Here is a 13367-nt window from a genome sequence, read left to right as displayed (position 1 = left end):
TAAATCCTTTCTATTTAAATTGTTTTTTTTTTCTAATATTTGGTTAAGTTGTACAAGAAAAGGTTGTAATATTAGATTAAATGCATAACTTTCATTCGAAACCACTCAGCTTGATAAATCTTTTGTTTTTTATCAGCATGGTAGAACAGGTGTAACAAAAGTCCACGAGACGCCCCTGACGCACACACGCACACACGCACACACACACACACACACACACACATACACACACACATACATACACATGCTCAGTTCGTTGAGCTGAGTTGATTGGTATATATGACTTGGTCCTTCGAGTCTCGGATAAAAAGTCGATTTTCAAGTAAACTTAATACCCTTCTTAGGGTGTAAGAAGGGTAAAAAGGATATTTCATTTTAGTATTTCACAGATATCCGATAGCAAAAAAATAGTGGTTCAATGGCAAAGCCATAGCTTTCGTATAAAGATAAAAGCATGCAAATCAGTCCACTGACGGCTGAGATCTTGATGTGACATTATTTTGTTAATTTTCTGGAAATATGCTCCATGTTCGTATTTCTCACATATCTCTGGGACCAAATGTCCGATTGTAGAAAAAAATCAACGCGTTCAATGGCACAGACATACCTTTCATTTAAACATAAAATTGTACAAATCGGTCCACAGACAGATGAGATCATGATGTGATTTTATTTTGCCAATGTTGTGACAAAATACGTCTAATGGTTTATGTTCGTATTTCACAGATATCTCTGGAACCCAATATGATTGCAGAAAAAAATAATGTGTTCTATCGCGAAGCAATAGCTTTCGTATAAAAATAAAAGCGTACAAATTGGATCACATACGGCTGAGTTGATTATGTGACATTATTTTGTTAGTTATCTGAAAATACACTTAAGATTCGTATTTCACGAATATCTCTGAAACTAAATATCCGATTGCAAAAAAAAAAATGCGTTCAATAGCAAAGGCATAGCTTTCGTTTAAAGATAAAATCATGCAAATCGGTTCACAGACGGCTGAGATCTAGATGTGACATTTTTTGTAACGCACACACGCACACACACACATACATACACATGCTCAGTTCGTCGAGCTGAGTTGATTGGTATATATGACTTGGGTCTCCGAGTCTCGGATAAAAAGTCGATTTTTCAAGTGATCTTAATACCCTTCTTAGGGTGTAAGAAGGGTAAAAATGTTTGTATTATTCCAAATTCTCGTTATGCCAAATAGCCTTTAGATGCCCAACACATTGTGTCAAATGGTCTGTATACCAAATGGACCTAAACAATTCAAACTAAGACCCCTTCGCATATCTGCTTTGTAGCCGCGCGGCTTATCACTAAGCTACAAAAGATCCCAACAAGTCTTCTTCTTCTTATTGTCATTACATCCCCACACTGGGACAGAGCCGCCTCGCAGCTTAGTGTTCATTAAGCACTTCCACAGTTCTTAACTGCGAGGTTTCTAAGCCAGGTTACCATTTTTGCATTCGTACATCATGAGGCTAGCACGATGATACTTTTATGCCCAGGGAAGACGAGACAATTTCCAATCCGAAAATTGTGTAGCCCGGCACCGGGAATCGAACCCAGCCACCCTCAGCATGGTCTTGCTTTGTAGCAGGAGGCCCCCCAACAAGTATTTGATGTAAATACACTCAAAATATTATTCATGTTCAATTCATTAGTAAAACCATATAGCTTTTTTCCATAATGGTTTTCATATGATTATTATATCAGAATCATATAGATTATGTTTATTATGTTAATCATATAACTTTTATATAAAATAAATATAGAAATTGAGAGCAATGTTTGTTCCAATCATATACCAATTCCAATACATTTTATCTTATTTGACTTTTAAAACCATATAATTTTCCAATAAAATTTATAAGATTTTCAAGCACATCTGAAATACCATTCAAATAAAAGCGCAAAAAAATAAAACTGTTACTCCAGTTATCGCAATATATATCAAATGTTCCAGATTCATTATGTTGTTTCGAAAACAACATTCTGATATATATTATATATATATTATATATATATTTGATATATATTGTGATAACAGAAGCAAATCAATTTCTAATTAAAAACATGTTTAAAAAATACGCTTATCCATTTATTATGCTATATCTAATGATTTATTCTACTTATGTAGGTACAATTATCTCTTATCCTAGTTATCTATATTAAAACATGATTTATTACGGAAGTAAAAATGACCATCAATATTGTATAACGTAACAGGTGGAACATTGAAAGAATCAATTGGAATGAGCTCAGCGTTCCGAATACTTTCAATTGCCTCATATGCCAAGTAGTGATTGTCAAACATCCCAGTTCTCCAAGCTTGAACAACCAAGTAACAAATATCGCTGTGTTTTACAACATCTAGTATTTGATATAAGAATGTATTGATTTTGTCGACTATTGAAATAAAGTATCCTGCTCTATATTTGGTTCCTTTGAACACAATTTCATTTGTGCATAATATTTCAAACCCTGAATCAATGACAATCGGTTGAATGAGCATCTTATAATAACATCTTGAACGCACGTCACACAGATCAAAATTTGCTTCAACGGAAACCTTAAAGAAATTGTCATTCAAAAGCTCATAGGCAAATTGCAAAGAAGCTTTTACACACAACGTGTAACAGATGTTTTTACGAGAGGACATTATGTGCGAATATTGCTTGAAGCCTTTGTGTTTTGCTTCGTTCCTAAAACACATCATTTTTTCTACAGGTCCAGATGTACGAATAATATTTGGGTAATGGACCAAAAAATGGTGTTTCGGTTTGAGATCTCTTTTAAAAAGCGCCAGATACAAACTATGGTGTTCACAAATCAAATCTTTGAGTATATCAAGTTCTTCATTTGTAAAAGAGCGTTTTAAACACATATCTACTAATTTTACTAAAGAAGTGCAATACACCCACACTTCATATTCTCTTGGGATAAACCGTCCAGCAATAAAAGTAAAATAGTGACTGAATATGCGCATTTCATTTGATGTTAGACGAATGGATACAGATTTACGTTTCTCCTTACTGTTATACGTTTCAGTTATGTTTGGCATCCGTTTGAGTTCGCTATCCAAGCTGAGTTCACCGATGTTACGACGAATTGTATTAAAATCATCTATTGTAAAGTATTTCTTACGGTAAATACAGTAATCTAAAACTTCCGTAAAACCATATTTGCATATACCGGTGCTGAATAAGTCATGCATTGGATCAACACTTTTATTCTCCACTACATGGAATGATGGCAGTTTATTAAACACAGAGTACCCTTGTACACCTGTTTCGCTATGCCTATCAGTTTCTATATCTTCTTCATAGTCAGCCCTGCGTCGCATACAGTCAGCATGCTCATTAACATCGCTCTTCAAAAGTTCTTTAGGTCGTCTACAAAAACGACAGTAGAAACTAGCATTGAAACTGCTGGACATGCACAAGGTAGTATGTATTCCCAAGTTGTCGCCTTGCAACAGACATAGAGCGAATCTAACATTTATCGCTTTGCGATTAATATTTAGCTCTACTGGATCTTGTTCTAGTTTAGTGAACTCCGCAATTAATGCATCTAGCAAACTGTTGATTTCACTGCCTTTTACATCTACTTTTCTCAACATACCAGCTACAAAATATTATTCAACTTGGCTTGAAATTCTTCTGGGACCGTGGGAAAATTATAGTAGATTCCAAATACGGAGTGTCGATTATTATGCGAACTTTGACTATCATTTACTTCAAATTCGTCCGTATACAACCAGATAGGTAAAACAATTTCGTCTGCGTATTTCTCTTTGATTTCTTTCCATTTTGTTCCATTAACGTAGTTTCGTATTTGATCTGATTTTTCTAACTCGAGCGTTCTGGTGACAATCTTCTGGAGTACGTCATTTGACTCTAAGAACGAAGTTATTTGAAATTTTAAAGGCATCAATATTAATAAGCTTTGATCATGACTTATATCTAATCCTTCACTAAAACTGATAGGATTTCTATTTAGCTTATTTTTTCTACGGTTATGACTGTTGGCAATCGCAGGTTATCTGTCTTATACAAATAATTAAAAACTTAAAATCCGAACTAATGAAACCGAAAACATTTGTCATTTTCTGTAGGTAATTCTTAAAATTAAATGCATCATCAATATTGTCTGACGTCATATTCAAATCGGATAGGAGGCGACCTAGCTCCGAAAATATGAGACCTGCTTTCCGCTGTATATCATACACATCTTTTCTAGTGATGTTATTTTTGTTGTGTAAACCAACCGTAAACATTAAAGCTGCCTGGTCTATCGCGTCACGTTTCTCTGTAATCTCAATGTTTTCTGCGAATTCCGTCGTTTCGCCACACTTCTGTTTTTTTGGACTGGTGCTGCAATGTGCGTTGTAATAATTTCTATCTTCGTCGATAGGAATATCACTGATGGTGCTTTTCTCTTTTTGATGTGGAACAGAGTGTAACATCAGATGCTTTTTAAACGGGTAAAATTTCGAAAAAACTAGTCTACATGATGGTCCAGTACATTCGTACCGGTAGTCCACCGGTACACGATGATACTCTTTGATATGTTCCAGGTATAAATCTACTGATAGGAACGCATGACTGCAGGTTTTTATCATACAAGGGAACATTATCTTTAATGTTGCTCCTTGGTGGCTTCTAAGTATGCTTTAAGGCGATTAATGGTCACATATGATTCAGGACGTTCTATGCCGTATGCTGAGTTGGCAATGAAGTGCCAAATAAGTTTTGACACTTTAGAGTACGGCAGTCCAAAAACAACTGATAGTTTTATCAGCACGTCCGTGGCTCTAGCGATAGATGGTAGTTCGTAACAGACGTCCGAAAAACACACGAAGAAACGTCCTTCGATATTATCTATTCCGGTTCCGAGTACAACCAGCTTTGGAACAACCGCTATTTTTCTTTCTGCATATGATGCATACGTCTCTTGAACTTTCGCAGTTATTTCTTCGATGGATTCGACGAAGAGAATCGTGTCATGCTGTGCCATATAAATAGTTGGTTTGAACCGTCGTCCAACTATAAGAGGTGGCAAAACCGTGCTCAAGCCAAGTAGAAGAGCGCATAGTTTAACGTCTGAAAAAAATTGAAAAATTCGGATGAGCTCAAGGAAAAGAAATATAATTTAGAATTAGTTACAACTTGCAAAATACACCTTACTGATAAAGTTTCACAGTTTTTTATCTAAGGATTGCATAGCTTCAACAGATTTGCTTACCTTTGTTGGTGCTGCTATTCGTTAGATGTTTTACAAGTTTGACAACCGATGGATCGGTTCCCTTTCGAGCAATGTACGTTACAATCGCTGGAGTAATCGAATCCAGTTTATCGATTCCATCCGTTGCACCAACCTCTAGGAGACGATAATCAATGTTGATCTGTAGAAGAAATATTGCATTTTTAATTGCTTGTACCGCATTTCACCATTTGTGAACATTAAACTTACTAGTTGATATCCGTGCGCTGATTTATAATGCGAATATGTAGTGAGCAACCGTTCAACGAGACTAGCAGATTTTAAATATTGTTTCCGGTGATTAAAACTCAGATGCCATTTGTGCAAAACAGAATCCCATGGGTGCTGATTCAAAATTAACCAGTTTACAGCATCTTGAGCTTCTGGTTCTTCATTGGGTTGATGAACAGCACACAATTTCAAACTTTTAGCGTGTTCGTGCTCTTTAATTTCGGTATTACGTTATTTCTGCTTCGGATTTACAATTTTATTTGCTATTTTACCACCATGGTTGCGACGATCGCCGCCCCGGCTGCCATCATAATCGTCCTGTAAATGCAGTATGTAAAACAATAGTAGAAAAATATGGTTTTAATTTACCTTTCTCTCAAACTTGAATAAAATTGTGATAGCTTCGGCGTATGTCTCCAAATCTTCTGTTCGGAGTCTGGATTTATGCTGTAGATGAAACTTTGCGATAGTTGTTGATAATTGCAACTGTTTGGGTTCTGAAAGTTCACCAATTTTCGCTTTCTCGATAATATCCTTTCCTTCTATGGTAGCTTCCAAGAGCGTAAGAAGAGTGCTTGCTGAAAATATGCTGCTCTATGTTGCTACCTCTAGCTCTGCCACCGGCTTGTCTTCCGTACCAGATTCTGTCACCGAAGAAATAGGAGCGACAGGTACTGTAGCCTGCGGAAGGGATTGAGAATGTTTATCGAGATATCCTGAAACACCAGCCTGCACTAAACATTCGCCGTTTTCCGCAGATGTTAGCTTGGGAGCTTCTGCCGTCTGTTTTTCTTTCAAACAAGAATCCGGTGAGAAATTGGAACATTCTGCAAGCTCTTCTGAGACACCAGCTACTGTGAACTCGTCGCTTGCCGCAACTGGAGGCACATAACTGAGACAAACTGCAGATTGAGCTGAGTGAGAACATGTATCAACAACTTCGACAACTTCCGCCTTGGCCTGTAATTCCTCCGGTGTTTCGTTGTTTATCACAATGGATCCGGTGACAGGTATGGATCGAGGTAGCGGTGCTAAATATGCACTAGCGGTCAACGGGTTCGGAGCTGTTTGCACAACATACAATTTCTGTAAAAATAACACCAAATTAATCATATATATGAATATAAATATTTTCGGAAATATTTTACATTTCGCTTCCTTCAACCGTCAATAATATCAAATAGTACTACATACTTCCAATGAACTGATGTTGATTCCAATTTCTTTTTAATGTCTTCGAACGATATGGATACCAATTCATACAGAGTGATCCCACATTCTAAAATGAAGAACATTACAGTAATGAATTGGAATTAGTATAAAACATGAATTACCTCTAAACACCTGAAGTAAATCGTCAGGAAATCCTAAATCCGCTAGCAAGTTTTGCGCACTGGCTGCCATCTTGATTATGTGTAAACTACATTATTTGCACATTAGACAATCATATAAAATTTATCTAATTATAAAATGAACCAAAGCATAGGATTTATCAGATAACATCAATTAGAGATTCAAATCATTTTCATAATGTTACCTTTTAGTTCTTAATCAAGTATCTGATAGGTGTTATTGGACTCAAATAGAATTGATTAAATAGATATCATGAGATGGGTATTATATTTTTCATATAAATTTAATCATATTTATTGGTTCAGTGTATTATTGCTGTTGTTATTGTTGAATATAATTATGTAATTGTAACTGCCAGTACTAAATATTTACCACAATTATTGTGATTTATAATCGGTGATTTTTTTATTTATTTTTGTGATAGTTGGTCTATTCCACTCCGTAAACCCACATCAATACTTTTCACAGTTCATTTAGCTTGGCAGTGAATTGTCATCTAATAGGTTTAGGAACCACTCCTACAAACGCATCTTGTGTTTTGCACCATCCGTGCTATGGGTACGCAAAAGGTACCGTCAAAGGAGAAGAGACGAAGTGCATTGCGCGAGAAGCAAACATCATAGTATTGTCAAAGTGGAGAGAATGCCGAAAAGGCAACTCGTGATCCTTCCAATCAGAGCAAAACAGACAGTGAAAATATTGCCTAGGCGTTTCACGTTTGTTTTGAAGTCGAGGCTGCACTCGGTGAAGTAATTTCAAACGCTTATTATAGCAAGAAAGTGTGTGAAAAAAGAAGTGTCATCGGATTCCGGTCATCGACATACTTTTTAAGATTGCAAAGCCTTGGACAGCTCCTCCTACAGCAGCAGCCTTAAGGTGATAAGTAGTCTTTTCTTCACAGAATTTCCCCTTATGTTAAAGATATGTATGGACATACCTAGCTACATCCTTATAAAGCCACTAAACCGCAGTACCACAATCGGTCTTTTAGCTTTGCAGCAGCTCAAGCAACAACACCGCCTTATCGATTTATGTTAGACATCTTTTTGTGTAGTGCCCCTTTTATTTCTATCTGGTAGTGAAGGTATCAGATATGAATGTTATTTTTTTTCTTTTCTCCCCGACTGACTGGTCTTCCGTTTTGGAAGATGGCAACCTGCTGCTGCAGTCGCATCGTTTGTCATATAGGCAAGCTTTGCTGCAAGACGAATCAAAAAGCAATGCACCGCGTCTATCCATCGTCAATAATGTTCGCCGTCATTGTTTTTGTTGTCGTCTTTCTACTTTTTTTGCGTCGCTTTGCGTGATGCGGATTGCGTTACCTTGTCATTTGCATACAGCCTCAAGTGAGACTAATGGCAATGGCTTAAATGATGCATGCACCTATAAGCTGATTGAAGGTACTTAATAAGGTACTTATGGCGTTGTTTTGGCTGTTGTTAACGCAAGCAGCAGAAATGCATTGAGTCAGAGTGGCCACTCACCCAGGATTTCCGGGAAAAGCCAATAAAACTGGACTTTGATTATGTTGGATTTTTTATAAATTTGTTTGAAGAAATTTACTAAGCCTTCTTTTGTAGCAAAAAAAGAGCAATGGGTAATGTTTATAACATAACCGCGAGAAGACGTAAGACTTGTATTAACGTAACGTATTTACATTTAACTTCTAAATTTTAGATCTATGGAGTTTGATTATAGGTATTGATATTGGAAACGACAACTTCCATGCTGTGTAGAATTATTAGCAATTTGTTTATCCAAAACGTCTGGAAATACTAATAATTAAATTCATAATTAGAATTGATTTGTTTCTAACTATTAGGCCCTTATTTACTCACATGCTAACATGCGTGCTTACTGCTGAAAAAATCACAACAATAAGAAACTATATAATAAAATAGAAGAAAATAGAAGAGGTACTGTTAATACGTCCACGAAAAATTATTTAATGTTTTGATTCCAATCTTCGAGTCTACGTCAAGTTTAATAATATAATTTCTCAGAAAATAAAAAAAACAAAGAATAAGATAATGTTTATTTAAATATTCTTCTGGAAATTATTTTTTGTGGACTTTTTTTTAAAACATTTACATGTAATACAGCGAAAATTAAAATGGATATTAACACTATTGCTCATTGTGCATTTTCAATTGCTAATGCCTTCTGCGAATTAATGAAAGCAAATATTTTAATCAGATTTTTATTTTCATCAGTGTAGTTGATTTCTTTTGCTGGGGAATCGGGATCATGTGGATTATGAAACCAATCACTTTTCGTGGATGAGCAGACCAAATCTCTCTAATTTTATTCTTCGTCCACCACCGCTGCCCTCGCTGCCTCAGTCATCATCGGCCTCTAGCCGTGAACTCCGAGCGATGCGATGGGCGATTGCATCCATCGCAACCGACACTACTGCATCCGACCATCATCAAGCACAGAATGACAAAAAATGCGCCCACTTTTTTCATGCATATTCGCCGACCCACCGGCAGTTCTACCGCTGGCGACTGCATGCTGCATGAAAAATGCAAAAAATCACGTCAGCACGCGTTGCTGTTACAAATTGTAATGACTTGCACACGGCAGACACTGCTTCTTTTATACACAAAGAAAATCTTGCGGTGGACCCGAAGGGCCGTGACATACCGAATTCTGATGTCCGTGTTAGGAATGTACGTGATTGGTTATATATGAAATTTTTACTGGTTTTGACCAGAATTGATATTTTCAATAGCTTATCAATAATAATTTTAAGTTTCAATTAAATAGGCAAATTGCTGGAGATTGTCCGAGTCGATTGATATATAGATGATATGATCTCGATGATATGATACAATATGATCAAAATGATAAAGGCGCTAGTAACGTTCAAAATCTTCCCTTTCGGCGTAACGCTCTCGATTTCCAAATATCTAATTGACACCCAGTATAGTAAAGAAAGACGTAAGTCCTACGTCAAAAAATCCTCTTGTCATTTTTATGCACCGGGGATTGAATAGTTTCTCATATTTGATATAAAAAGCTTTCGATTCGATTTCTACGATAAAGCATAATGGAACATGTTCCATGTGAGTCAAAATAAACTGCTTCGGTAGATTGTGAGCGCCCATAATGACAATAGACATCTAAATAACATAAAAACTGACAAAATGATTTGACTCTGACAATATTATGGGGGGCAGCAGGGATTATGTCCAAGGGCTTGATGATCCCTCCCCAGGCCATCTGCGAGTTGTAGCGCCTGCCTAGGATGTGGTGGGGTTTGACAGTGGGCCCTGTTAAACCTCTATAAAAAGCTGCATGTATCCGCAAGTAGGCTCCACCAAAGCGACCGTGTTCCGCTCAAAGCGCACAAGCCCAAGTCCTGGTGTTAGGTGGGACGCTAAACAGCCCTGACACGACGGCCCTCCGACGAGACAGGAGGTTTGCGCAGGTCCAATAAGCCGCCTTTAAAAACAACTATTACGAACGACATAGAAGATAATACGACTCGATATACAATCGGCAACGACCTAGGCGACGAATAAAGGATCACGATTGGAAGCTTGGAACATGGAACTGCAAGTCGCTAGGCTTCGCAGGTTGCGATAGGATAATCTACGATGAATTACATCCCCGCAACTTCGATGTCGTAGCGCTGCAGGAAATCTGCTGGACAGGACAGAAAGTGTGGAAAAGCGGGCATCGAGCGGCTACCTTCTACCAAAGCTGTGGCACCACCAACGAGCTGGGAACCGGCTTCATAGTGCTGGGAAAGATGCGCCAACGCGTGGTTGGGTGGCAGTCAATCAACGCAAGGATGTGCAAGTTGAGGATAAAAGGCCGTTTCTTCAACTATAGCATCATCAAAGTGCACTGCCCACACGAAGGGAGATCCGACGACGAGAAAGAAGCGTTCTATGCGCAGCTGGAGCAGACATACGATGGATGCCCACTGCGGGACGTCAAAATCGTCATCGGTGACATGAACGCTTAGGAAGGAAGGGAGGAAATGTTTAGACCGGTCATCGGACCAGATAGTCTGCATACCGTATCAAACGACAACGGCCAACGATGCATAAACTTTGCAGCCTCCCGCGGAATGGTAGTCCGAAGCACTTTCTTCCCCCGCAAGAATATCCACAAGGCCACATGGAAATCACCTAATCAAGTAACGGAAAACCAAATCGACCACGTTCTAATCGACGGTAAATTCTTCTCCGACATCACGAACGTACGCACTTACCGCAGTGCGAATATTGAATCCGACCACTACCTCGTCGCAGTATGTCTGCGCTCAAAACTCTCGACGGTGATCAACACGCGTCGGAGTCGTCCGCCGCGGCTTAACATTAGGCGGCTACAAGACGGTAGACTAGCCCAAGACTACGCGCAGCAGCTGGAAGTGGCACTCCCAACGGAAGAGCAGCTAGGCGCAGCATCTCTTGAAGATGGCTGGAGATATTCGATCCGCCATTGGAAGCACCACAACCGCTGCACTAGGCACGGTGGCTCCGGATCAGAGAAACGACTGGTATGACGGCGAATGTGAGCAGTTAGTTGAGGAGAAGAATGCAGCATGGGCGAGATTGCTGCAACACCGCACGAGGGCGAACGAGGTACGATACAAACGGGCGCGGAACAGACAAAACTCGATTTTCCGGAGGAAAAAGCGCCAGCAGGAAGATCGAGACCGTGAAGAGACGGAGGAACTGTACCGCGCTAATAACGCACGAAAGTTCTATGAGAAGTTGAACCGTTCACGTAAGGGCCACGTGCCACAGCCCGATATGTGTAAGGACATAAACGGGAACCTTCTTACGAACGAGCGTGAGGTGATCCAAAGGTGGCGGCAGCACTACGAAGAGCACCTGAATGGCGATATGGCAGACAACGGTGGCGGTATGGTAATGAACCTAGGAGCACGCGCGCAGGACATGCGACTTCCGGCTCCGAATCTCCAGGAAATCCAGGAGGAGATCGGCCGGCTTAAAAAACAACAAAGCCCCTGGAGTTGACCAACTACCAGGAGAGCTGTTTAAACACGGTGGTGAAGCACTGGCTAGAGCGCTGCATTGGGTGATTACCAAGGTTTGGGAGGATGAGGTTCTGCCGCAGGAGTGGATGGAAGGTGTCGTGTGTCCCATCTACAAAAAGGGCGATAAGCTGGCTCAAGAGAGGTCAATGTGAGTCACCCACCACGAGTTTCTATCGGTGGTGACGAAATCGAGGTGGATGAAGAATTCGTGTACTTGGGCTCACTGGTGACCGCCGATAACGATAACAGCAGAGAAATTCGGAGACGCATAGTGGCTGGAAATCGTACGTCCTTTGGACTCCGCAAGACGCTCCGATCGAATAGAGTTCGCCGCCGTACCAAACTGACTATCTACAAAACGCTTATAAGACCGGTAGTTCTCTACGGACACGAGACCTGGACGATGCTCGTGGAGGACCAACGCGCACTGGGAGTTTTCGAAAGGAAAGTGTTGCGTACCATCTATGGTGGGTTGCAGATGGCGGACCGTACGTGGAGGAGGCGAATGAACCACGAGTTGCATCAGCTGTTGGGAGAACCATCCATCGTTCACACCGCGAAAATCGGAAGACTGCGTTGGGCCGGGCACGTAGCCAGAATGTCGGACAGTAATCCGGTGAAAATGGTTCTCGACAACGATCCGACGGGAACAAGAAGGCGAGGTGCACAGCGGGCAAGGTGGATCGATCAGGTGGAGGACGACTTGCGGACCCTCCGCAGACTGCGTGGTTGGCGAAGCGCAGCCATGAACCGAGCTGAATGGAGAAGTCTTTTATGTGCAGCACAGGCCACTCCGGCCTTAGTCTGATGATAAATAAATAAAAATATTATGGATAATAAAATGACAAAAATGAGTAATATATTACGAAGTTAGTTAGCATTAGACCTCGTAATTCCCTCCGATTCAGTTGCAACAGCGTCTTCTTGGACGACATGTTCCGTGTACGGCTGGCAAAACTGCTTTGAAAGGAATTATGCAACGGTATCGTCAAAGTGGTTCTACCAGAAACGTGAAAATCGACCATAAGACTTCCTAAACCCATCAACAAATTGAAGCTCAGGTAATGTTTGGAAACTCATCAACTGTTGAATCTTGTTTGGAGGCGATTCCGATGCTGTTAAGACCACCATAAGCCCATAAAAATTTAGCCGTGCGGTAAGACGCGCGTCTACAAAGCAAGACCATGCTGAGGGTAGCTGGGTTCGATTCCCGGTGCCGGTCTAGACAATTTTCGTATTGGAAATTGTCTCGACTTCCCTGGGCATAAAAGTATCATCGTGTTAGCCTCATGATATACGAATGCAAAAATGGTAACTTGGCTTAGAAACCTCGCAGTTAATAACTGTGGAAGTGCTTAATGAACACTACGCTGCGAGGCGGCTCTGTCCCAGTGTGGGGATGTTATGCCAATAAGAAGAAGAAGAAGAAGCCCATAAAGATAGGTATGTAATGATTAAAATTGTGGGCTGAAATTTTTTGATAATTGCT

The 13367-nt window shown here is 39.9% G+C and overlaps 2 protein-coding genes across 3 annotated transcripts in view; one reads left to right on the top strand and one right to left on the bottom strand.

The window, feature by feature from the left end:
* The window catches only part of LOC134225231 (protein AF-9), a 36410-nt gene that overhangs the window by 9594 nt on the left and 13449 nt on the right, over positions 1-13367 (top strand). Inside the window, exon 1 of one of the 2 annotated variants that reach the window (XM_062705125.1) lies at positions 7507-7737. The exons of the other annotated variant lie outside the window; for it this stretch is intronic. The gene's annotated coding sequence lies outside the window, so the exon portion shown is untranslated. Of the gene's footprint in view, positions 1-7506; positions 7738-13367 lie in introns of those variants that run through there. 2 annotated transcript variants of the gene reach the window in all.
* On the bottom strand, positions 4395-6912 carry LOC134221688 (uncharacterized). Its single transcript, XM_062700876.1, has 7 exons — positions 6843-6912; positions 6696-6787; positions 6115-6594; positions 5781-5826; positions 5488-5720; positions 5260-5419; positions 4395-5117 (listed from the first exon to the last, which is right to left on the bottom strand). Exons 1-7 carry the CDS (start codon positions 6910-6912, stop codon positions 4654-4656), a joined length of 1545 nt encoding a protein of 514 aa, XP_062556860.1. The 3' UTR covers positions 4395-4653.

Source organism: Armigeres subalbatus, chromosome 3 (genome assembly GCF_024139115.2).
Source record: "Armigeres subalbatus isolate Guangzhou_Male chromosome 3, GZ_Asu_2, whole genome shotgun sequence".
Taxonomy (NCBI): domain Eukaryota; kingdom Metazoa; phylum Arthropoda; class Insecta; order Diptera; family Culicidae; genus Armigeres; species Armigeres subalbatus.
The sequence above is the reverse complement of the archived record's forward strand: the minus strand, read 5'-3'. Positions and strand labels throughout refer to the sequence as shown.

What these genes read in the sequence shown, in the direction of transcription:
- LOC134221688 (XM_062700876.1), bottom strand. Translation starts at nt 6,912, where the DNA reads ATGGCAGCCAGTGCGCAAAACTTGCTAGCGGATTTAGGATTTCCTGAC. An exon ending in AGCCGGTGGCAGAGCTAGAG is followed by an intron (nt 5,827 to 6,114) that starts GTAGCAACATAG and finishes CTGCATTTACAG; the next exon opens with GACGATTATGATGGCAGCCG. An exon ending in GAATAGCAGCACCAACAAAG is followed by an intron (nt 5,118 to 5,259) that starts GTAAGCAAATCT and finishes AATTTTTTTCAG; the next exon opens with ACGTTAAACTATGCGCTCTT.